The following is a 26,778-nucleotide window of genomic DNA, read 5'->3' as shown; positions in this document are numbered from 1 at the left end:
GTTTTTATTGAAAAAAAAGAGATTTCTTTCAGTCCTCATATATCTGAACAGCCACATGACTCAGACATTGATTTTGTTCACAGGAATAGATGTGAGGGAAAGAATCCTTTTACCATAAATCTTGATTCTGTTCTATAAATTCTGAGTCAAACTTTTATGAAAATTTTTATTTTAAAAGAAGTGATGACTTAAAGCAAGAAAATCTGGTTTGCTTATACCCACCCTGCCCCCCATCAAGTAATTAGGTTTGACTACCCGCCTGGTGTTATTCATGTGGGTTTCAGTTACGCTAAAAGCTGAATGCCTTGGGACCAAAAACCAGGCTGACAAATCACCAGCCTGGAACATTTGTTTTACTTAATTAGATGTAAATACACAAATAAACTAGGTAGAATATCTTTGCGTTTATAACTTAAAAATGGAACATTTTAATATAGCATAAGAATGGGCTTGACTTTTCATTTTCAGCCCAAATAAAGTCTCACTCAGAGCTAAGAAAACTATATAGCCGAGATTCTTCAGTGACTAGAATGATCACAGCTTTTGAATAGAGTAATGACATTAAGCTTCTGTTAAGAAAATTGGCTGACCACCAAGCTTTTTTGAATTAGTCTTCAAGTCTATTGCCAAATATTCTTACACCAGGTATCTCTTTGGATTGGAGAGGAGGCAGGGAGAGTCTGTTGGTATAAAATACTTGCTTAAAAGAGTTCCCCAAATCACAGTAAGTAGCAAATTTAGGAAGGATTTGAAGATTGGATAATAGCTGACTTTGAGGTTTTTGTTTTTTTTCTTATTTCTTTCATTTATCTTCTTCACAAGGAATGTGAAGCCTTTTAAAGGCTTCTTTGCTATTACACAATGGAGGCAGTGTACTATAGTGGAGAGATCATGGGCTTTAAAGCCAGATAGAACCTGGGCTTGAATTGAATCACAGCTCTGCAACTAACCAGCTGCCTGGACTTTAGTCAAGCTTCTGAACCTTTTCTTGTCTATAAAACTTGGATATTAAAATACCTATTCCATAAGGTTGTTAATGATTAAACAAGATGACACATGTAAAAAAGCTTAGGGTTGATCCTGACCATGGTGGGGGCCAATACCTATTCCCTAAACCTTTCTTTCCCTAGATTTTGTGGAGTAGAGTCTTTTAATGAGTGCAACTGTGACTTGGATGAGAAAATCATGAAAATCTGTTTTGATTTCTAAATTCAGAAGCTATTCTTTGAGCAACTACTAGGCTCTGTGGGAAATTTTTTAAAATGTTTAAGGCCCAGTGCTCCAGCTACTCTCAGTCTAGTAGGAGAGAAAGACACATGAACAGTACAATTACAGAACACGGTGAGAGGTAGAGGGGCCCCTGGGTGGCTCAGTCGGTTAAGCGGCTGCCTTTGGCTCGGATCCTGGAATCAAGCCTGCATTGGCTCCCTGCTCAGCAGGGAGTCTGCTTATCCCTCTCTCTCTCTCCCTCTCCCTCTGCCTCTCGCCGCCACCCCCCCCCCCCTTGTGCAGGAACGCTCGCTCGCTCACTCTCAAATAAATAAATACTTTTAAAGAAAGAGGTGGAAACATTGTGCTATTGGAATTTACAAGGTAGGAAGGAATTCTGAAATGGTGGAAAGGCATCAAAAAAGTGTCCAGTGTAATTTATATATATATATATATATATATATATATGTAAAGTTCTGTTTTTAAGGAATAAAATACAAATTACAGTTTGCTTTGGGACACATTTTCTTTAAATGTAGAGGCATATTTGGGCACCCAGAAGTTTGTTTTAAGTAATATATCCAAACATAGGTATTTAATATAAACTGCTTAATCTTAATGTTGTTCTCATAGTTCAGTTTTTAGAGGAATGAATGCATCTTAGAAACTCTTGCTGTCAGTGTGACAGTCAACTATTTTGAGTACTAATGGGATTTTGTGAGTGACCTTCATTAAAGCTCTAAAAACACAGTTTGTGCTTCTTACCAAAATCATGTGCTCACATGCATATTTAAAGAAAATGGCTTGGCTTTTCTTTATAAAAGTTCAGTAGGAGTTATTGGAATTACCTGAATTTCCTTTTGAAGGGCTTTTTAAAAAATTACACAGTATTCCAAAAGTATTCCAAAGTATTTCAAAGAAACCAATTAAACATCGGTTTATACTATGATGCAAGGCTTTTAGAGATCCTTCAAAATCAAGTCCCTTCCCTAGGATCTTCTGGCATCTTGGATTTTGCCCTGTGTTTTTATATCCTCCTGGCTTCTTTTTCTTTAAGCATTGTTCTTAATGTGAGTTCTATTCTCATAAGCGTAGACTTGGACATTACATTTAGAGCTTGCCTTTGAGCCCATCCCTCAAATTTGCATTAGTCTTGCATATAATTAAACAAAGTTATATATTTCACATTCATTCCTAATAAATTAATAAGCACTAGCACTGGAGACTCAGGCATTTATATTGTGTTGAATTGAATATTTGGAATGGGAAATCAGACTACATAGACTCAAGTAAATATGCTAGAGATGTATCACCTCCTTGTGAGTACAATTCCCCAGTTATGTCACAGAGCTTGTTTAAATCAGAAGTGCTCTAAAGACTAAGTGCAAAATGATTGTCAAAGACTTATCATCAACTACATTTTTTTTCTTTTCTAGTATAAACCAATGTTTAATTGGTTTTTCTTCTTGGCTCTTTTTTTTTTTTTTTAAACCATTTGCAGTTTTCACATCTGGGTTTCTAAATAGCTCATGATCTATGTGAAAAGAAAGTACTGATGTTTAGAAGTCCAGGCCAGGGCCAGGACCCTTAGGTATACTGGTTATTCACTATAAGGACTGGCCACAATTTCACAGATCATAGAATCCAGGAGCTGGACAAACTTCAAAAGGTAGCCGAATTACAGATGTATTGTAATGGAATCTTGAGGTATGAAGAGAAGAGTCCCAGTAACAGCTCTGTCATTTAGAGGCTGCATGCCCTTTTGGATGAGTTATTTAACTTTTCCAAACCTCCATTTGCTCATCTCTAAAATGGGAATATTCTCTCCTTCAGGAGGTTGTTAGGATTAAATGAGGTAATAGACATCAAAAATAATTTTAAATTACAAAATAACTTAATAAATATAAAGAAATAGTACTAGCTTCCTGCTGCAAGCCACGGTAAAATAAATAAAGATGCTACCTTGGTATTAGGGGAAGGAACATTTAACTCTAGGCTTTAGTGGGGCTGACACTAACCAACTCTTAGATTTTGAGCAAGGCCGTCTTCCACCGTAGGCATCAGTTTTCTTATCTGTCAGATTAGATATCAGGCTAGGTGAATTCTAAGAGTTCTTCCAGCTCTAAAGATCCTAAGTGTACTTCCTTCCATTGTCCCTCTATCATTTACTTATGATGCAAGTAACAGAACAGAAAACATGTGTGCATAAAATGCAGTACCATCATTGAATTGCCCTTTTGTAAAGATTTCATTTATTTGAGAGAGAGAGCACGCAAGTGAGCACAGAGGGAGAGTGAGAGGGAGAAGCACACTCCCCACTGAGCCGAGAGCTCAGTGCTACGCTGGGGTCGATCCCAGGACCCTAGATCATGACCGGAGCTGAAGGCACACACTTAGCCGAGCCACGCAGGTGCCCCTGAATTGCGCTTTTGAGTTAACTCACAATTAAGTCCCAAAGTGGGAGTGAGAGGGTCTCTATTAGCATCTTTCCTTGAAAGGACTAGCTAAGCCTTCCTGTTAACTTCCTGTTAAGCTATTTCTGCTCATCAGGTAACAATCTAAGAAGTTTCTGCTATTCATGAGACAGCAAAGAAATAGTTTGTCTAGTAATCTCCTTGGCATTAAGCCAAATACCTTTCACAAAATGATATATAGGAGGCAGGTTGGACATTAAGGAATTTCCTCATATACCTATACTCATAGATTATTCCCTTCCAAAGTATATTTGCTACAGATGTGTATAAACATAAGAACCTGTTATGCTTATTGATGAAGAATAGTTTATATTTTCATTTAATAAACATTTTATTGAGTGTCTGCTATATGCCGGACATGATGCTAGATACTTCACTTACATTATCTCTAATTTTCACATATTCTTCATGTCAGTTGGGAGTTTCCCTACTGGGGATAGAGGTACATATTCACAGTGACCTCTGGTTCTGAGTGCCTACTGTTTACTGATTTTGCACTACAAAATAGGTTTGCCAATCATCTGGCCATGCTGCACATGCTGTGTCTCTGTGCCAAACAGCATCCACCCAAGTGTGAAAACTAGCCTTCAATTTACACATATATTATATTCACTTGAGGCATTTGTGTATGTGATAGATATTAACTGAAAGGGAAGGAAGAATTTATTTGCAGCATCACACATAATTTTAAATCAACATTATCTCATACCACCTGGGATTTTTTTTTTCCATTCGGCCACTTCACCCCACAAAGAGGGACAGTCTTTCACTGATTCACCTTGCCCTTTCCTCTTAGATTTCCTCCTAAACCCCAGACCCACTTCTTGTACTATTATTGAGGTAAAATTGATATATAACATTAACTTTTAGGTGCACGACATAATTTGACATCTGTATGTGCTGCAAAATGATCACTACCAAACGTCTAGTTACCATCCATCACCATTCATTTGACCCCCTGTACCTGTTTTGCCCAACCCCTTCCCCTCTGGTAACCATCAATCTGTACTTTATATCTATGAGTTTGTTTTTATATTATTTTGTTTGTTTTTTTTCTTAGATTCCACATATGAGTGAGATCATAGGGTATTTGTCTTTCTCTGCCTGACTTATTTCACTTAGCATAATATTCTCAAGGTCCATCCATCTTATCACAAGTGGCAAGATTTCATTCTTTATGGCTGAATAGTATTCCTCTGTGTGTGTGTCTGTGTGTACCATATACTCTTTATCCATTCCTCTACTGATGGACATTTAGATTGTTTCCATATCTTGGCTGTTGTAAATGATGTAGCAATGAAGATAGGAGTGCATGTATCTTTTTGAATTAGTGATTTTGTATTCTTTTGATAAATACCCAGAAGTAGAACAGCTAGATCATATGATAGATCTATTCTTAATTTTTTTTAAAGATTTTATTTATTTTATTTTAGAGAGTGGGGGGAGGGGCGGAGGGAGAGAGAGAATCTCAAGCAGACTCCATGCTGAGCGTGGAGCCTGACACAGGTCTCAGTCTCATGACCCTGAGATCCTGACCAGAGCCGAAACCAAGAATTGGGCTCCCAACTGACTGAGCCACCCAGGTTCCCCTAGTCTTAATCTTTTGAGGAACCTCCATACTGTTTTCCTAGTGGCTGTGCCAGCTTACATTCCAACATCCTATCCAACACTAGTTATTTCTTATCTTTTTAATAATAGCCATTCCAACAGGTGTGAGGTGGTATTTCATTGTGGTTTTGATTTGCATTTTCCTAATAATTCGTGATGTTGAATATCGTTCATGTGCCTGTTGGCCATCTGTATGCCTTCTTTGGAAAAATACCTATTCAGACCTTCTGGCCCCTTATTAATTAGGTTGTTTGGTTTTCTGTTGTTGAATTGTAAGAGTTTTTTTCCTATATTTTTGCTATTAACCCCTTATCGGGTATATGATTTGCAAATATCTTCTCCCATTGAGTAGGTTGCCCTTTCATTTTGATGTGGTTTCCTTTGCTATGCAGAAGCTTTTTAGTTTGATATAGTCCCATTGGTTTATTTTTGCTTTTGTTTTCCTTGCCTTTGGAATCAGAACCACAAAGATGGGGGCGCCTGGGTGGCACAGCGGTTAGGCGTCTGCCTTTGGCTCAGGGCGTGATCCCAGCGTTCTGGGATTGAGCCCCACATCAGGCTCCTCCGCTATGAGCCCGCTTCTTCCTCTCCCACTCCCCCTGCTTGTGTTCCCTCTCTCGCTGGCTGTCTCTGTCTCTATCGAATAAATAAATAAATCTTAAAAAAAAAAAAGAACCACAAAGATGTCAATATGACCCATGTCAAGGAGCTGCCTATGTTTTCTTCTAGGAAATTTATGGTTTCAGGTCTTACATTCAAGTCTTTAATCTATTTTAATTTGTGTATGGTATAACATAGTGGTCTAGTTTCTGTTCTTTTGCATTTGGCTGTCAAGTTTTCCCCCAGCACCATTTATTGAAGAGTATGTCCTTTCTCCATTGTATATTTTTGGCTCCTTTGTCATAAATTAATTATCTATATATGTGGATTTATTTCTGGGCTCTAAATTCTGTTCTATTGATCTGTGTCTGTCTTCATGCCAATATACTGTTTTGATTACTATATAGCTTTGTAGTATAGTTTGAAATCTGGGAGCATGATACCTCCAGGTTTGTTCTTGTTTCTCAAGATTGCCCTGGCTATTTAGGATCTTTTGTGTTTCCATACAAATTTTAGAATTATTCTCTTTCTGTGAAAAATGCCATTGGAATTTTGATAGGGATTGCATTGAATCTGTAGATTGCTTTGGGTAGTATGGTCATTTTAGCAATATTAATTCTTCTAAATCATGAGCATGGGATATCTTTCCTTTTATTTGTGTTGCCTTCAACTTCTTTCATCTTACAATGTTCAGCATACAGGTTTTTCACCTGCTTGGTTAAATTTATTCCCAGCTATTTTATTGTTATTGATGTAATTGTAAATGGGATTGCTTTCTTAATTTCTCTTTATGATAGTTCAGTATTAGTGTATGGAAATAACAGATTTCTGTATATTGATTTTGTATTCTACAACTTTACTGAATTCATTTATTCTAACGGTATTTTGGTGGAAACTTCAGGGTTTTATATATGCAGTATCATGTTATCTGCAGTTTTACTTCTTCCTTTCCTGTTTGAATCCGTTTTATTCCACTTTCTTACCTTATTGCTGTGGCTAGGACATCCAATGCTATGTTGAATAAAAGTGACAAGAGTGGGCATCCTTGTCTTGTTCCTGATCTTAGAGGAAAAACTTTCAGCTTTTTCACCATTGAATATGATGTTAGCTGTGTGTTTGTCATATATGGCCTTTATTATGTTGCGGTATATTCCTTCTATACCCACTTTGTTGAGAGTTTTTATCATAAACGGGTGTTGAATTTTGTCAGTGCTATTTCTGCATCTACTAAGATGATCATGATTTTTTTCCTTCATTTTATTAATGTGGTGTATCAGGTTGGTTGATTTGCAGATGTTGAACCATCCTTGTATCCCTGAAATAAGTCCTACTTGATTGTGCTTAATGATCCTTTTAATGTTTTGTTGAATTCAGTTTGCTAATATTTTGTTGAGGATTTTTGCATCTGTGTTCCTCAAAGATATAGGCCTGTAATTTTCTTTCTATGTGGTATCCTTCTCTGGTTTTGGTATCAGGGCAATGCTGACCTTGTAAAATGAGTTTGGAAATGTTCCTTCCTCTTCAATTTTTGGAAGAGTTTGAGAAGCATGGGTATTAAATATCCTTTGGATGTTTGGTCAAACTCACCAGTGAGACCATCTGGTTCTGGGCTTTTGTTTGTTGGGTGGTTTTTCGTTACTGATTTAATCTCCTTACTAGAAATTGGTCTATTCAATTTTCTATTTCTTCATAATCAGACTTGGAAGGTTGTGTGTTACTTGGAATTTATCCATTTCTTCTAGGTTGTCCAACTTGTTGACATATAATTTTAGTAGTTTCTTATGATTTGTGTATTTCTGTGGTATGAGTTATAAATTCTCTTTCATTTCTAATTTTATTTACTTGAACCCTCTCTCTTTTTTTCTTGGTTAGTGTAGCAAAAGGTTTATCAATTTTGTTTATCTTTTCAGAGAACCAGATCTTAGTTTTATTGATCTTTTCTACTGACTTTTTAGTTTCTGTCTCATTTATTTCCACTGTGATCTTTATTATTTCCTTTAAGGTGTAAAGTTACTTGTTTGAGATTTTTCTTGTTTCTTGAGGTAGGTCTGTATTACTATGAATTTCCCCTTAGAGCTGCTTTTGTTTGCATCACATAGGTTTTTGATATGTTGTATTTCTGTTTACATTTGTCTCTAGGTATTTTTTTTTTATTTCTTCTTTGATTTTTTTCAGTGACTTATTGGTTGTTCAGTAGCATGTTTTATTTCTACATCTTTGTGTCTTTTTTCCACTTTTCTTTAATTGGTTTCTAGTTTTCTACCATCAAATATACTTGATGTGATTTCAGTCTTCTTGAATTTGAGACTTGTTTTGTGCCATAACATTTGATCTATTCTGGAGGCTGTTTCATGTGCACTTGAGAAGAATGTGTATTCTGCTGTGTTTAAATGGAATGTTCTATATATATCTATCAAGCCCATCTGATCTGATGTGTTATTTAAGGCTGATGTTTCCTTATTGGTTTTCTGTCTGGATGATCTATCCAATGATGTAAACGGGGTGTAAAATTCCCCTACCATTATTGTATTGCTGTCAGTTTCTCCCTTTAGGTCTGGTAATATTTGCTTCATATATGCCGGTGCTTCTGTGATGGGTGCATGTGTATTTGTAAAAGTTATCTCTTCCAGCTGGATTGACTCCTTTATCATTATGTAATGCCTTTCTTTGTCCTTTATTACAATCTTTGTTTTAAAGTCTGTTTTATCTGGTACGAGTATAGCTACACCATCTTTCTTTTTGTTTCCATTTGTGTGGAATATCTTTCTCTATCCCTTCACTTTCAGACTCTGTATCTTTACTTCTGAAGTGAGTCTCTTGTAGGCAGCATAAAGTTGGGTCTTTTTTTTTTTTTAATCCGTTCACCCACTCTGTGCCTTTTGATTGGAGAATCTAGTCCATTTACATTTAAAGTAATTATTGATAGGTATGTACTTACTGCCATTTTGTTACATGCTTTCTGGCTTTTTTGGTAGTTTTGTCTCTTCCTTCCTTCTCTGTCTCTTCCCTTGTGGTTTAATGGCTTTCTTTAGTGTTAGATTTAGATTTCTTTCTTATTTTGTGTGTTTACTAAAGTTTTTGCCTTGTAATTACCATGATGTTTACATATGACATAATATGTATATAATGATTGGTTTTAAGTTGATAGGAACTTAAATTTGAACACATTCCAAAACTTTTTAGTCCCCCCCCATTTTATATCTTTGATATCACATTTTATATCTTTTTGTTTTATGTAACCCTTATATAATTACTGTAGTCATAGTTAAATTTACTACTAATGGCTATTGATCTTATATTGCTTTATAAGTGATTAATCCACTATCTTTACTATATATTTACCTTTCCCAGTGAAATTTTTACTTTTGTACATTTTCTTGTTATTTGATTACTGCCATTTCTTTTTAGCTTAAAGAAGTCCCTTTAACATTTCTTGTAAGGCTGAATTAATGGTCATGAACTTGTTCAATTTTTACTTATCTGGAAATCTCTTAATCTCCCCCTTTGAATTCTGAATGATAACATTGCTGGGTAGAGAATTCTTGTTTGGACTTTTTTTTTTTACTTCCAGTGCTTAAATATGTCATACTACTCCCTTCTGGCATGAAAGTTTCTGGTGAAAAATCTGCTGGTAGACTTATGGGTTTTCTTCTATAGGTAGCAAATTATTTTTCTTTTGGTGCTTTTAAAATTCTCTCTTTATCTTTAATTTTTACCATTTTAATTATAGTGTTTCTTGGTGTGACTCTCTTTGGATTCCTCTTAGTTGAAATTCTCTGGGGTTTCTGGACCTTGTTCTTTCATTTGGAACATATTCCTCTCATTTTGCCTGATGCTCTGTATTTATTTCTATGTATTAGGTGAATCAGCTACCTCTCCCAGCCTTGAAGGAGTGGCCTTGTGTAAAAGGTGTCACATAGAGTTCAGAAGTGCTATGGCCCTGGCCACCTGCACCAGGCCCTCAAGGGATGACCCCTGTGTGAGCTATGCATTACTGCCTGCTTTGGTGGGGCCACAGCTCTGGCATGGGGATGGGTGGGGCTCTTAGAGGGGTGTACTCTCTAGCACCAACAGGCTAAAGGAAGAGTTCCAAATTGTCACTGCCAGTACCAGCATCAGCAAGGTAGACTGAGTTATCAAAAATGGTACTTGCCAGTGTCTCCATCTGCCAACAGAGTCCCAACAAATTTCTGGCTTTCTGGTGGAGACTTCAAACTGGTGTTTTTACACTGGGTCTGGTGGTGATTGAATCTGTGCATGAGCCTTTTGAGAGGGATTTCTCTGTTCCATATACTTTTGGAACTAATCCCTGTTGGTTTTCAAAGCCAGACATTTTGGGGGCTTGTCTCGCCTATGCAAGATATAGGGGCTGGGGTGCCTGATGTGAAGCACAGACCCCTTGCTTCTTAGGGAAAAGTTCATATTTGTGAGATCTCGCTCAGTTGTAGATCACTGTATCTAGGGTGGGTTTGTTTTGTTTGTTTGGTTTGGGTGAGACTACGTCTCTGCCTCTCTCACCCATTTTGATTTTGTTCTTTTATCCTTTGTTAATGGAGGTTCTGTTTATCCAGTTTTCAGCTCTTTTTCAGAGGAAATTATTCCACATGTTGTACAACTAATTTGTTGTGTCTGTGGGAGGAAGTGAGTTCAGGATCTTCTTATGCCACCATCTTAAATCCCCCAACTTCACTTCTGATCAAGTTATGCATATTTTAGTCCTTATTCCCAAAATGAGCCTTGGGCTTGCTTTTTCATATCCAAACTGATGTACATATATGTTCAGTGAAACAAGAAGGGCTTACAACTTTCAGAATCCTCCTTATAACAGGGCCATAGTGGTTATAAACAGCAGTTTTCCCCCAATGCAAAATAACACTCTATGGATTGGTATTATCCTCATTTTATAGGTGAGTAAACAAGCTCAACAATTTAATTACCTGTCCAAGATTATGTATTTAGTAAGTGAGAAACAGAGATTTTAAATCTAGGCCCATTTAAATCCAAATCCTGTGCACTTTCTACCAAACAAGACACGATTCAAAAAAGAAATGGGAAAAGATGCCTTTTAAGATACTCAAAGGCTGAAAATACGAAAATTGCTTTGAAAATTCATAGCATCTGAATCCATTTGTAATAGATTTGTCGTTGTAGCCCAAAGGTGCTATTTAAGAACATAGGGAAACGTAAGTGAAAAGTTTTAGTAATTTGAAAATTCTGCCTGATAGCAGATAAATGGTATGTTTATTGTGGTTAATTAAATTATATCTTTAAAAATTCACTTACACATTGGCTTGTACCTGATAAATATTTATTAATCCTCTCTACCTTTTTCATCCTATTCCCTTTAAAAATACTTTTTTCTAATACCTGCTATTTCTATTACAGAGACAATTAAAGGCAGATGCTAAAAAAGCTATTGGAAGGCTTCAACTACGTACACTGAAACAAGGAGACAAGGTGCATTTATGACTTTTAAATTCTGTTTGTTTTAAAGCAATGCTACCAAGTTATCATTAAAACTAAATGTTCTTCCAAAGTATGCTTTTCATTGGAATTTATAAATCTTATTGACTTTTTTATCTATTTGATGCTAGAAGTAGGTAGGCTGAAATGGCCAGTGGCCCCCATAGATATCTAGGTTTTAATCCCCGGCACCTGTAAATATTACCTTATATGGCAGAAAGGACTTTGCAGAAGAAATTAAGTTAAGGATCTTGAGATGGGGAGACTATCCTGGATTATCCAGGTGGGTCCTAAATGTATTCACATCTAATTATTGTTATAAGAAGGAGGAGAAGGGATATTTGACTACAGTGCAATAGAATATTTGGCAATGGAAGTAAGAGATTATAGTGATGCAAGAAAGGGACCATGAGCCAAGGAATACAGACAGCCTCTAAAAGCTAGAAAAGGCAAGGAAATGGATTCTTCCCTAAAGCTTCCAGAAGGAACATAGCACTGCCAACACATTGACTTTTAGACTTCTGATTTCTCGAACAACAAAAGAATAAATTTGTGTTAAGCCACTAAGTTATGGTCATTTTGTACAGCAAAAACAGGAAACTAATACAATGCCTTAGTGCAGCTTTACTTGAACATCCATTTTTAGATTTAGGACAGTTAAAAACTATGTTTGGTGTGTAAAGCATATATCAAAAAGTAGCTATAGAACATATTGAAATAAAAATTACCATTTATAATAGCACCAGAACCATTCAGTACTTAGGTATAAATCTTGCAAAATATGTACATGATCTGTATGCTGAAAACTGCAAAACACCAATGAAAGAAATCAAAGAAGACCTAGATAAATGGAGAGATATGCCATGTTCATGGGTCAGAAGACTCACTGTTGTCAACATGTTAGAACCCGCCAACTAATTCATAGATTCAGTGCAATTCCAATTAAAATCCTAGTGGGATCTTTTGTATTTATTGACAGGTCGATGCTAAGTTTATATGGAAAAGCAAAAGAAATAGAATAACCAAAACAATTTTTATAATGAACAAATTTGGATGACTCGTATTGCCTAATTTGTAGAATTATTTTAAAGATATAGCAGTCAATATAGTGTGGTATTGGAGTAAGGGTAGACCTTTAGATCAGTGAAACAGAAGAGAGTCCAGAAATAGACCCACACATATATGGTCAATTGATTTTTTTATTATAATAATTTTTTTATGATATTATGTCAGTCACCATACAGTACATCCCTGGTTTCTGATGTAAAGTTCGATGATTCATTAGTTGCGTATAACACCCAGTGCACCATGCAATACGTGCCCTCCTTACTACCCATCACTGGTCTATCCCATTCCCCCAGCCCCTCCCCTCTGAAGCCCTCAGTTTGTTTTTTTGACAAAGGTACACAGGCAATTAAATGGAAAAAGGGTAGTCAATTATTGGCTTTTCATATGCAATGATTCTGTATCATTATGCAAAAAAACATGAACCTCAATCCATACTTCATACTGTCTAAAATTTAAGTCAAAATAGATCACAGACCTAAATATAAAACCTAGAGCTTTGAACTTCTTAGCAGAAAACTTTGGAGAAAAGTATCAAGACTAGGGTTAGGCACAGATTACTTAGATATGACAGCAAAAACAAGCCCATTAAAGAAAAAACAGAAATTTGACTTTATCAAAATTAAGATCTTTTGTTCCTTAGCATGGTTAAGAGACTGAAAAGACAAGCCACAGACTGGGAGAAAATATTTGCAAATCACATATCTGAGAAGGGACTGTGTCTAGACTATATAAAGAACTCTCAAAGCTCAGTAGTAAGAAAACAGGACAGCATAGGGGAAAAGGGGCAAAACAGGCATTTACCAAAGAAAATATATGGATGGCAAAAAAGCACATAAAAAGATGCTCAACGTCATTAGTCGTTAGGGAAGTGCAAACTAAAACCACAATGAGATACCACAGCACATTCATGAAAATGGCTAAAACCAGTAGAGCTGACAATACCCAAGAACTGGCCAGATACGAACAACTGGAACTGTTACGCATTTTGCTGGTGAGAATGCAATGTATAGCCAGTTTTGAAAAACAAATTGGCAGTTCTTTATGAAGTCAAAAATAACATTTTCCAAAGAACCCAGCAACCTCAGTACTAGATAGTCAACCTAGAAGGAAATACCATGTTCACATAAAAACTTGTACATAATTGTTCATGGCAGCTTTACTCATAATCACCAGAAATGGAAAGAACCCAAATGTCCTTCAAATGGTGAATGGATGAATGAACTGTGGCACATCCATATCGTAGAATACTATTTAGCAATACAAAAGGGTGTGTGTTGGGGGTGGAGACCCTATTGCTACACACAATATCATAGATGAGTATTAAATGCGTTAGGTTAAGTGAAAGAAGCCCAACTCAAAGGCAATATAATACACGATTCCATTTATATGACATTCTGGAAAAGCAAGAAGTATGCGAACTGAAAACAGATTAGTGGTTGCCAGAGGATGGGAGTGAGAATAGAGGTTAACTACAAAGGGGTATAGAGGAATGTTGGGGGGGTCATAGAACTATCCTATATCTGGATTGCAGTGAGGATTGAGTGCTTATTTGTTCACACTTGTAAAATTGTACACTAAAAACAGTGAATTTTACTGCATGTGAATTATACCTTAAGTTTTTCTTAAATGGGAAAACCTAACTATAGAACTTGTCCAAATGGCATTTTAAATAAATGCTACCTATTCCTCTTTGTACTGTTCCTCTTTTGGTTGACATTATTCTTTTACCCTTTTTAAGTCTAAATGATCTTCAAATTTCAATTGTATAAGAGTGTTATCAACTGTGGTCACAATGTTTTACATTAGATCCTCAGACCTTATTCGTATTATCGCTGAAAGTTTGTGCACTTTGACCATCTACTCCCTATTTCCCCCATCCTCCAGCCTCTGGCAACCACTCTTCTACTCTCTGTTTCTAGAAGTTTGACCTTATTTTTTAGATTCCAATGAAGTCTAAATAATTTTACATTGCTTATTGAAAGAATCTATACAATTTAAGTACATATATATTCTGATCTTGCTCTGTAGTTTAATGTATCTTTTCTTATCTATCAGAGTAACAATAATTATTTGCTCATAGGAAATTGGCCCTGATGGAGATAGTTGTGCTGTGTGTATTGAACTGTATAAACCAAATGATTTGGTGCGCATCTTAACCTGCAAGTAAGTTTGATTTTCTTTTATATCATCAATAAGAATATCTGGCTTATTGAAATGACTGTAATGAAGGAAACTAAAACTAAGAACCTAGCCAGCACCATAATTTATACATACGTACACTATTTACACACACACACACACATTTATATGTATATATGTATATATGTATATGTGTGTGCATATGTATATTACTGGGTTATTTAATTTAAAATCATTTTAACAATCCTATTGAGGGCAAAAATAAAATCAACTCAGTGGGCACCTATTTGGAAATCTTCATTCTTTAGTTTTCTGTTATCCCTCTCCTGGAAGTTGTTCTTAACACTTTGTTTTAGCTGTTAAATAGTCGTGTTCTTAGAACTTAACACATGACCTAAAGTATCAGCATTATCTTGTACTCTGTGCTATATTGTACTATATTATTGAAAATGACTAACTGTGCTATTTTTATAGTTGGGGAATGACAAGATAATAAAGATCTGAAATACTGAACAAAGTCTTAGGTCAGGTAACATCTTAGCCATTTTGAAGTAATAAGTGTTGAAAACGGGTTTTTTTTGAGGCTAAGGTAATGACACTTTTATATTTAAAAGTACCGTATTATGAAAGTTCCAAATTTTGTTTCTGTGGCTCCTTCGTAGTGTTTATGCTATAATGGTGTGTTTAAAAGAGAAAAAAGACATCTGTTAAAAAACTAAATAAAAATATAGGATAACTTGTTAGTATATTAGGCCAAGTGTTGTCGCTATTTCACAACTGATAACCAAATTATGTGTTTTTTCTTTCATTAGCCATATTTTCCATAAGACATGTGTTGATCCATGGCTGTTAGAACACAGGACTTGCCCCATGTGCAAATGTGACATACTCAAAGCTTTGGGAATTGAGGTAAACATTGCTAAACTATTTATATGAAGGAACTTTATTTATGTACCTGGACCTTCAGGAAAGTAACATCCTTAGTTTTTAGCTGTGTAATATGCTAGACTTGTGATTTATATCAAAAATTGGACCTATTTACATCATAATGACAGTAAGGTGCCATGTTGGACCACCTTCATTTTCCTTCTTTCCTCTTATTATTTGGTCAGAATTTTAAGTGATGACCATAGAAACTACCAGCTGGCTTCTGGTGCGTCTTGCATTTTTGCTCTTACTATTGCACAGCGATTGAACTTTAGTTAGATGAGCATCCGTATTTTGAAAAAATATAATAAATATTAAACTATAATTGTATTTGGTAAGTGAAATAAAACTTCCCTATTTTACATTACACCAATAACAGAAAATGAAGCTCAACAAATTTTTCCTGACCTCTCAAATCCCTTAGGGGACGGCATGAGATGTTGTTGTTGTTGTTGTTGTTGTTGTTGTTGTTGTTGTTGTTGTTAAAGAAATGTTTTATTCAGGGGCGCCTGGGTGGCTCAGTTGTTGGGCATCTGCCTTCAACTCGGGGCTTGATCCCGGCATTATGGGATCAAGCCCCACATCAGGCTCCTCGGCTGGAAGCCTGCTTCTTCCTCTCCTACTCCCCCTGCTGTGTTCCCTCTCTCTCTGGCTGTCTCTCTGTGTCAAATAAATAAATAAAATCTTTTTTAAAAAAAAAGAAAAAGAAATGTTTTATTTATGAATAATTTTAGATTTACAGAAAAGTTGCAAAGACAATACAGAGAGTTCCCACATACCCCTCACCCAGTTTTTACTATTGTTGACATTTTGCATTATTGTGGTATGTTTGTCAAAAGTAAGAAACTGACATTGGGTCATTACTATGAACTAAATTTCAGACTTCATTTGAATTTTTGCCAGCTACTGCCTTTTGAAAACTGCTGGAGGTAAACTTGATTCAGGGTGGAGGTTTTTTTGGGGTTTTGTTTGTTTGTTTCTGTTGAGTGCCTACCCTGTAGCAGGCATTGTATTATGAAGCACTGGAATCGCCCAGATGAACATCAGATGTTAAGGCAATCTGCCTGTAACATCTTCCACCCCATTTTGGACCCATTTACTCCACCTGCTCTGGCTGGGACCAGCAGGAGATTTTTGTGGTCATCAAAAGGGATTATAGGTTTAAAAGGTTAAGAATCATTGCTCTAATAAGTTACCTATGAAGAAACTTTGTAACGATATGTCAGGGAAAAACATGTACTCTGAGAGTCTTTTAATTTGTTCCAATGCTTTTGAAAGGTGGATGTTGAAGATGGATCGGTGTCTTTACAAGTCCCTGTTTCCAATGAAACATCAAATAGTGCCTCTCCTCATGAAGAGGATAATCGCAGTGAGACTGCATCGTCTGGCTATGCTTCCGTTCAGGGAGCAGATGAACCGCCTTTAGAAGAACATGTGCAGTCAGCAAGTAAGCATCATGCTGAGGGGCAGTGAGTGCCCCACAAATGATCCATTGTGGAGCGCGTGCCTGGCAGAGTGCTCCTGCTTTTTGTTTGTTCCTTTCACTCATTAAACACATTCCAGGTTTTTCCTAGTAACAATGATGCAGTGCAGGACACACACCGACCTTAACTTAATATGCACATATTCGAGTGTATCTGAAACAGATGAAATGCATTGGGAGTGGGCATTATTCACAGACTAAAAAGATTTTTTATAGGATAGCTTCTCTCTGATGCATTTAAGTATTAGTTATTAACTTACAGAGGCTGAGGAGAAACTTTAAACTTCAGCAGCCATTGTTCATTGTAGAGCAATCAGAAACTAAGATAACTGAGTCCTGAAATGATAAAATAGAATTCAGTTTATAAAAGCTTGATTTATACACAACTTCTTAGGAACCCATCTTTTGCACAGATTGGAAACTATGTAAGAATATGTGCTGCCACCTGTTGATTATTTACCATGAAATGAACAAACTGTGGAAACTAAAATTGAATATATTATTTTCAGACTTCATGTGAATCAGTATTGTAACTTAGTAATGTCATACCAGTGGAGAAATTTCAGGGAATTTTATTACTTTCTTCCTTAGAAAGAGAAAACCCTCATACAGAAAGTAGTTTCCTTTTCTTTAACTTCCACCTTTTTCATGGTTTTTGTTGGTTTGATGGTTTTCTCAATGCGCATTTTGAAATAACCTAATCCTGGCATAGAAGTAGAAGAAAACTAAATGTTAAGATGACTTGTGAGAGTTTCAGCTTCCTATTGACACAAACCTTTATCCTCAGTAGACTTATCAGTGCGATACACATCATTCCTGAAGTTGTCATGAGGAGTACTATCATGCAAATGTATACTTCATATTTCTTGTAATCTAATCTTCAGACATTTCCTGGAGTACAAAGTAGTCATAAGAATCTTAATAATCTGTGGATTATTCTACCCACAATAGAGAATCGTTGTCTATTTGCCCCAGGTGATTTTTTTGTTTCCATAACTGTGTGGTAATAGAACTCAGTGATGATAAAGGAGAGTGTGCAGGATAATTCCGTTTATTGCTAGGCTTGTTTTTTTAAAAAAGTTCCAATCTATTTTTGTGTGTGTTCTGTCCTTCTTGTGAAGCAGGGTGGTAATCAGTTTTTGCAGAGAATTTAACAAGCAAGTGAAATGATGATCCACATTCCTCTCCCTATATGCTTTATCTGGATGAGTGGTAGTAACACTCATTCGGGTGCCTCAAACCAGAAACTAGGGAGATCCTAGATTCTTCCCTGTCTTTCTTATTGATTCAGTATCCCTTTTGTTTAATCCGTCCCCTAATTCTCAACCTTAATTCCGCAGTCATAGTTTGAGCCACTGTTTTCTCTCTGCTCGTTCCTTCCACTCTTCTTCCCCCAAGAAATTGGGGAAGCCTGGTCTAATTCCTGTTCCTCCTTTAAAACTCACCCTCCTTTGAAGAGCCTCCCTGGACTCACATGTGCGGCCCCACTGTCTGCTTCCACAGAACTTCTATCATTGCATTTATTGTACTGAATTGTATTAAAACTTTAAAACGTTCCTTTGGCTAGGAACAGTGTCTTATTAGTCACTATTGTATACCCAGCACTGAGAATAGCCTGCCACATTGTAAAAAATCAAGTAGATGTTGAATGAATGAACATACAGAGTAGATCTTTAATTTTATCTATGATTATTAGTAGTTTAGGTATCTTGCCTATTAGCTATTGATTATTGCGGTGATAGTTGATTTAAATAACTTTGCAAACATACAGTTGATTAGTTCGTGTCTGTTTATCCCATCATTGCAATAAGTTCTGTTAGAGCACTGCTTTTAAAACTTATGCATGCATCAAGTCACCTGAAGGGCATATTAAAACAGATGGGCTGCCACCTGTTTCTGACTCAGTAGGTTCGGAGTAGGGCCTAAGAATTTTTGTTTCTAATAAGTTCCTAGGTGATACTGATGCTGCAGGCCCAGGGACCACACTTTGAGAACGGCTAAATAAGGGCCCTAGTTCTTAACCCTAGCTGCACATTAAAGTCACTCAGAGAAACTTTAAACATTACTGATGTCTGGGCTCTCCCCCAGAAAGGTTAAATCAGAATCCATGAGTGGTGGGGCCCAAGCACAGGTCATTTTTTTAAATTTTTAATTTTAATTTTGATATAATTTCAGGCTGGCTAAAAATTTCAAAAATAGTGCAAATAATGCCTGTATACACCTCACTCAACTTCTCCAAATGTTAACATCTTACATAATCATATACAATTATTAACACCAGGAAATGAACTGATAAAATGTTATTAACCAAACAACTGATCTTACTCAGATTTCACCAATTGACCCATTAATGTCTTTTTTTCTGTCCCAGGATCCCACATTGCATTTCCCTTTTACTCTTTTTTTTCCAGATTTATTGAGATATATTTGACATAAAATTGTGTACAACATGATTTGATACATCTATATTTGCAAAACGACTACCACAGTAAAGTTAGTTAACAAATTCACATAATTACGAATTTTTGTGTGTATGTGGTGAGACTATTTAAGATCTACTCTCTTAGCAACTTTCAAGTGTATCCAAAATTCCACTACTGAGTATTTACACAAAGAAAACAAAAACAGTAATTCAAAAAGATATATGCACCCTTATGTTTATTGCAGCATTATTTGCAATAGCCAAGATATGGAAGCAACCTAACTGCCCATCAATAGACAAAAGGATAAGGAAGATGTGGTATATATAATACAATGGAATATTACACAGCTATAAAAAAGGATGAGATCGTGCCATTTGCAAAAACATGAACAGACCTAGAGGTTATCATGCTAAGTGAAATCAGACTGAAAAAGACAAATACCATATTATTTCACTTGTGGAATCTAAAAAAACAGATGAATAAACAAAAAGCATAATCAGGCCTATAAATACAGAAAACAAAGTGATGTTTACCAGAGGGGAGGGAGATGGGTAAAATGGGGGAAGGGGAGTAGGAGATACAGGTTTCCAGTTATGGAATGAGTAAGTCATGGGAATAAAAGGCACAGCATAAAAACATAGTCAATGACACAGTAATAACACACTAAAAAAGGTAAGTATAGCAAAATGTATTAACTTTTAAGAAGTCTATAATATGGTATTGTTAACTGTAGTCACCATGCTATACATTAGATCCCAGAACTTAATCATCTTATAACTGAGAGTTTGTGCACATTGATCAACATTTCCCCATCCCCTCTGCCCCTAGCCCTTGACAACCACCATTCTACTCTGTTTCTGAGTTTGGCTTTTTTTTTTTTTTTAAGACTCTACAGGTAAGTGAGCTCGTGCAATATTTGTCTTTTTTCTGTCTTATTTCTTTTAGCACAGGTGCCCTCAGGGTCTACCCATGTTGTTGCAAATGGCAAGATTTCCTTCTTTCTCATAGCTGAATAATATTCGTGTGTGTGTGTGCACATGCACGTGCGTGTGTGTGTATCACATTTTCTTTATCCGTTCATCTGTCAACAGATATTTAGGATGTTTCCACATCTTGGCTATTGTCAATAATGCTGCAGTGAACATGGGAGTGATTACTGTCTCTTCAAGATAGTGATTTCATTTTCTTTGCATATATACCCCAAACTGGACTTGCTGGATCATATGGTACTTGTAGTTTTAATTTTTTTGAGGAATCTCCATACTGTCTTTCACAGTGGCTGTGCCCATTTACATTCCCACCAACAATGCACTGGGGATCCCTTTTTTCCACATCCTCACCAACACTTACCTCTTGTCTTTTTGATGGTAGCTATTCTAAAAAGTGTGAGGCGATTAGCCCATTGTGGTTTTGATTTGCATTTCCCTGATGATTAGTGATGTTGATCATCTTTTCGTGTACCTGTTGGCCATTTGTATGTATTCTTTAAAAATATATCTATTCAGTTCCTCTGCCCATTTTTAATTGGATTGTTTGATTTTTTTTGCTGCTGAGTTGTAGGGGTTTCTTTTATATTTTGGATATTAATCTTTTATCTGATAATCAAATATTGTCTCCCATTCTATAGGTTGCCTCTTCATTCTGTCGATTATTTCTTTTGCTATGCAAAGCTTTTCAGTTGATGTCCCACTTGTTGATTTGTGCTTTTGGCGTCCTATACAAAAAATCATTGCCTAGACCAATGTCAAAGAGCTTTCCCCCTATGTTTTCTTCTAGGAATTTCGTGGTTTCAGGTCTTACATTTAAGTCCTTAATCCATTTAGAGTTCATTTTTATGACCGGTGTAAGATAGGGGTCCATTTTCATTCTACCATATGTGAATATCCAGTTTACCCAACACCACTTATTGAAAAGACTGTCTTTTCCTCACTGAGTGTTCTTGGCTCCCTTATCAAATATTAGGTGACTGCTTGTACATGGGTTTTTTTCTGGGCCCTCAATTCTGATCCATTGGTCTATGTATCTGTTTTTATGCCAGTATACTAGTTTTGGTTATGATAGCTTTGTAATATAACTTGAAATCAGGAAGTATGATGCCTCCAACTTTGTTCTTCTTTCTCAGGATTGCTTTTGCTATCCAGGGTCTTTGTGGTTCCATATAAATTTAGGATTATTATTTCTGTGAAAAATGGCATTGGAATTTTGATAGGGAATGCATTGAATCTACAGATGGCTTTGGGGTATGTGAACACTTTTTTAAAACAGTATTCTGGGGCGCCTGGGTGGCACAGCGGTTACGCGTCTGCCTTTGGCTCAGGGCATGATCCCGGCGTTATGGGATCGAGCCCCACATCAGGCTCCTCTGCTATGAGCCTGCTTCTTCCTCTCCCACTCCCCCCGCTTGTGTTCCCTCTCTCGCTAGCTGTCTCTCTGTCAAATAAATAAATAAAATCTTTTTAAATAAATAAATAAATAAATAAATAAATAAATAAATAAATAAAATAAAACAGTATTCTTCTCATTCATGAACATAGGATATCTTTCCATTTATTTGTATTTTCTTCAATATGTTTCATCAATGTCTTATAGTTTTCAGTACAGATCTTTTACTTCCTTGGTTAAATTTATTCATAAATATTTTATTGTTTTGATGCCGTTATAAATGGAATCCTTTTCTTTATTTCTCTTTCAAATATTTCATTGTTAGTGTATAGAAATATGACTGGTTTTTGTATATTGATTTTGTATCCTGCAACTTTACTGAATTCGTGTATTAGATCTAACAGTCTTATTGGTGAAGTCTTTTTTAATTTATTTTTATTAACGTATAATGTATTATTTGTTTCAGGGATACAGGTCTATGATTCATCAGACTTACACAGTCTTAATCATTATCTTGATATAAGGTCATGTCATGTAGAAATAATTTTACTTCTTCCTTTCCATGTTGATGCCTTTTATTTCTTTTTCTTGACCAATTGCTCTGGCTGTGATTTCTAGAACTATGTTGAATAGAAGTAGTAAGAGTGAGTACCCTTGCCTTGTTTCCAATTTTAGAGGAAAAGCTTTCAGCTTTTCACTATTGAGCATGATGTTAGCTGTTGGTTTGTCATAAATGGCCTTTATTATGTTTGGATATATTTCTTCTCCACCCAGTTTGTTGAGAGGTCCACATTGTATTTAATGGTCATGTCTTTTTCATCCCCAATCTGTGATTGTTCCTTAGTCTTTCACGACGTTGGCACTTTGAAAATTACTGGTCAGTTACTTTGTGGAATGTCCCTCACTTTGAACTTGTCTGCTATTTCCCAATGATTAAATTCATTGTCCATTGTGTATTTCTGACAAGAATACCACAGAAATGATATTGTGCCCTTCTCTGCCTCCTATCATATGAGGCACATGATGTTCATGTCCTATTACTGATGGTTTTTAATTTTGCTTACTTGGTTGAGATAGTGTCTGCCAAGCTTTTCCTCTTAAAGTTACTATTTTTCCCTTTGTAATTATTATCTTATAGAGAAACACTTGGAGACTATGCAGATGTTCTGTTTCTCATGCCTTTACCCACTAATTTTAGCAATCGATGTTTTTTCCTTGCAATAATTATTACCAAAATGTGTGCCAAATGGTAATTTTCTATTTCCATCCTTCTTTCTACATTAATTAGGCTTCTATTTTAAGGAAAAGCTATCCTTTCTCTATTTATTCAATTATTTATATAAAATAGTATGGACTGTTAGATGTTTCTTTTATTCTATAATGTTATTCTCATGATTTATTCATTGCTTAGATTGTCCTAGATTTGGTCATTGGGAACTTCCTCAAGGTGGTTTCTGTGTTCTTTCAACAGACTTCATTATTTTTTTTGAGCACTTTCTGGTACCATAAGATGTTCTAAGCCAGGGATTGGCAAACTTTTTCTGTAAAGGATCTGATAGTAAATATTTTAGGCTTTGAAGGCCATAAGTCTCTGCTGCATTGGGAGGGGGGATGTTTGACTTCCAACCTTTTAAAAATATGAAAACCACTCTTAGCTATTGATTTGACTTGCAGGCTGTAGTTTCCTGACCCCTAGGCTACAAGGAGTTAATCTTATACTCTCCTTGCCCTAGAATCATCCTTGGGGGGGGGGGGCTCTTTTGGAGAACAGTACTTCAAAACCAGGTTCTGGGCACTAGATATGATCATTGCTGTGGGAGTGTCATTGCTATTAGCCTTTTCAGTGAACAAAGCTAGGAAATAGGTGTATGTATTCAGACAAATATGCACACACATCTGTATACATCTGTCTATCTGAAAAACAGCTCAATGATGATACATCTGATTCTAGTCAAATACCACAGAGTTCATTCTAGCCTTCCTCTTTCCTTATTTTCAACTCACAATTTCACTAACAAGTGTCCTTTTGGTTTTTAGCCTTACGGGATATAGTCAAAATACCGTTTCCCAAAGTTACTTAGGTTAAGTTCTTTTCTTCCCCCACTGTTTTCAGGATGTTTCTATATTTCCTGTGTTATATAATTATGTTCATCTGTTACTGTTTGTACTCCATTTGGGAAACTTCCTGTACCTTCCTGTTTGTTTTTTTTTTAAGTCTGTGTGCCTATCTATGCATATGAAAAAGCATAGGTAATTTTTAAAAGCACCCTGGTGATTGAAATGTAAAGCCATGTTTAAGGATGGAAAAGCAGCAGAAGACATAACTTTTGCTTTTAAGGAGGCATAATCTAGGTAGAAGTAAGCACACATGTGAATAAAAGAAAGAGTAATTGTAAATCAGTTTAATAAGGTCATATATGCCTTATGTAAGACATAGCCTAAATCATATAATTATTAAAGGAACAGGGAATGAGTATAATAATCAGAGTATGATAGACAAGAAAGGCTTCTTAAATGTGAGTGTTGAATTTTGTCTTAAGAGAGGGGTGAAATCATCCTAAAATTGCCATTTCTTTTTAAAGATGAAAATCTCCAGCTGGTAAACCATGAGGCAAGTTCCGTGGCAGTGGATGTTGTTCCTCATGTTGACAACCCAACCTTTGAAGAAGATGAAACTCCTGATCAAGAGACTGCTGTTCGAGAAATTAAATCCTAAAATCTGTGTCAATAGAAAACTTGAAACTTTAGTGATAACAGAACTGCCAATCAGGGCCTAGTTTACTATTAATGAACTGGATAAACAATTAAATAAGAATGATACTGAAAGTGCTGAGATGACTAATATTATGCTATAGTTAAATTACTTAAAATATTTAATCTATTAACTTTTTTCCACAAACTAATAATGTTTTTCATAGGCAAGTTTCCTCTCAATAGTGATAGCAACATTTTTAAACACTTAAAACTCTCTTCAAGTAGTCATGTTTTTCATTTATAACAATTTTCTTACAAAAACATGTTGCTTTTAAAATGTGGAGTAGCTGTAATCACTTTATTTTATGATAGTATCTTAATTAAAAATACTACTATTTTAGCTTGGGCTATATGTGTCAGGGTTTTTCTCCAGGTGCTTATATTGATCTGGAATTGTAAAAAGCAATGCAAACTTAGGCTAGTACTTCATGAAATGTCTCTTTAGGCTACATTAAGTTGATAGAACAAGACTAAAGCAAAATATTCACTTTAACAACTTCTTGTTTTTAAAATTAGGCTAAATGTACTTCATGTGAGTGTTGAGCATAGTTTATCAGAGAATATGGACTGGACTGGATTGATTGGTATATTAATGACACCAATTTGACATAAGATTATAGACAAAAAGTTTCCTTATAAAAATGCTGTATAACTATTTCTCAAAATTATGGGATTTTCAAAAGCAGAGTATATAAATGATCATACTATTTGAAAATGATGAGTAAGTCACACAAAAGTTGGTCATTAATCTTTGTGTATGAATTAGTCTGCAGAAATTAGTCTGTAGAAAATGTTTTCCAAACAATGTCAGCTTTGAAAATTGAGTTTACATTTTACCTAAATGGGCTAAAATTACATTAGGTAAACTAAAATTCTGTCCATATAGCTATAAATTTTGTGAACACATTTTCTTGGTGTTTGAAAAAGAATTCGGGGGGGGGGAATTCCAGGTGCCTTAATATAAAGTTTGAAGCTTTCATCCACCAAAGTAAAATAGAGCTACTTTAAAATGCACTTTATTTGTATTCTGTGTGGCTTATCTTGGTTTAAAGTTGTGTTTCCAGTGCAAATTCCAGCAGAATTTAGGCAAAAGCTGAACAGACATGTATTTTTGTTTGCTAAATGTAGAATGGACAAAACCATTGCATTCTTGTACACTGATTTGAAATGCTGTAAATATTTCCCGATTTGTATTGATTCTCTTTAAATATAAAATGTAAATAAAATATTCCAATAAAAGTTTGTGTCTGGTGTTTAGTTCAGTTAGCCTGTACTAACTTTTCATATATGCTTGGATTGGGAGGAAAAAATGGTTGATATAAATGGTCATTGATATATTTGATGAATAAAAACTAAAACTTTACTATGATATTTATTTACACATTTCGTTACATAGAGAGGAATTGCTGCCATTGTAATATAACTGAACTACCATGAATTATTTTTCAATGTCAGTAAGGTAAATAATGAGTTTGACCACTGATAATATAAGTTTAGAAAAACACATTGATGCCAGTCCATCTTTATACTACCCAAGACATAAAACCATTTTATTACTTTAAAGTTTTCTTTTCCTTCAGCCTTCTCTCTGGCAATATGGTTGGGATGCTGTTAATGAGTTAAGTGCATCTCTTTTGTCAAACACGGGAAGAATAAACATGCTTGGGACACCTCAGAGCCATGATCATCAAACTAGGGTACACATATGTCTTGGGTACACATATGTCTTATGAGGCAATAAGCCAGGTGTATTTGTGTGATGCCACACAATAAATTTGACCTGTATTCTTATTTCTTGTTTTGTAGGGGGTTCTTTTTGGGGCAGAATTTATAATTTAAAATTTTTTCAACATCTATATTGAGGTATAATTAACATACCAAAAAGTTGCCCATTATAAAGGTACAGTTCCACAATGTTTAGCAAATGTATAGAGTTGTGCAACTGTCACTGCAATCCAGTTTTAGAACATTCTATCACTCCAAAAAGTTCCCTCATACCCATTTGCAGTCAATTTCCGCTCCCATTCCCAGCCTCAGGCAACCACCAATCTGCTTTCTATCTCTATAGATCTGCTTATTCCGGACATTTCATATAAATGGAAGCATACAGTATGTGTGTGGTCTTTTATGACTGGTTTCTTCCACTTAGCATAATATTTTCAAGACTCATTCATGTTTGAAGCATGCATCAGTACCTCATTCCTTTTCATTGATGAGTGATATTCCATTGTATGAATATTCCACATTT

General features: G+C 35.6%; 1 protein-coding gene across 2 annotated transcripts in view; it reads left to right on the top strand.

Annotated features, from left to right (window-relative positions):
* The window catches only part of RNF128 (ring finger protein 128), a 101,060-nt gene extending 75,298 nt beyond the window's left edge, over positions 1-25,762 (top strand). For both annotated transcript variants that reach the window (XM_008697234.2, XM_040629463.1), the window contains exons 3-7: positions 11,277-11,348; positions 14,503-14,585; positions 15,374-15,470; positions 16,767-16,935; positions 24,359-25,762. In XM_008697234.2, the coding sequence (XP_008695456.1) occupies positions 11,277-11,348; positions 14,503-14,585; positions 15,374-15,470; positions 16,767-16,935; positions 24,359-24,492 (555 nt within the window). In that variant the 3' untranslated portion in view covers positions 24,493-25,762. The remainder of the gene's footprint in view (positions 1-11,276; positions 11,349-14,502; positions 14,586-15,373; positions 15,471-16,766; positions 16,936-24,358) is intronic.
* Positions 25,763-26,778: the final 1,016 nt, after the last annotated feature.

This window comes from Ursus maritimus (genome assembly GCF_017311325.1).
Source record: "Ursus maritimus isolate PB19 chromosome X unlocalized genomic scaffold, ASM1731132v1 scaffold_X1, whole genome shotgun sequence".
Lineage (NCBI taxonomy): Eukaryota > Metazoa > Chordata > Mammalia > Carnivora > Ursidae > Ursus > Ursus maritimus.
The sequence above is the reverse complement of the archived record's forward strand: the minus strand, read 5'-3'. Positions and strand labels throughout refer to the sequence as shown.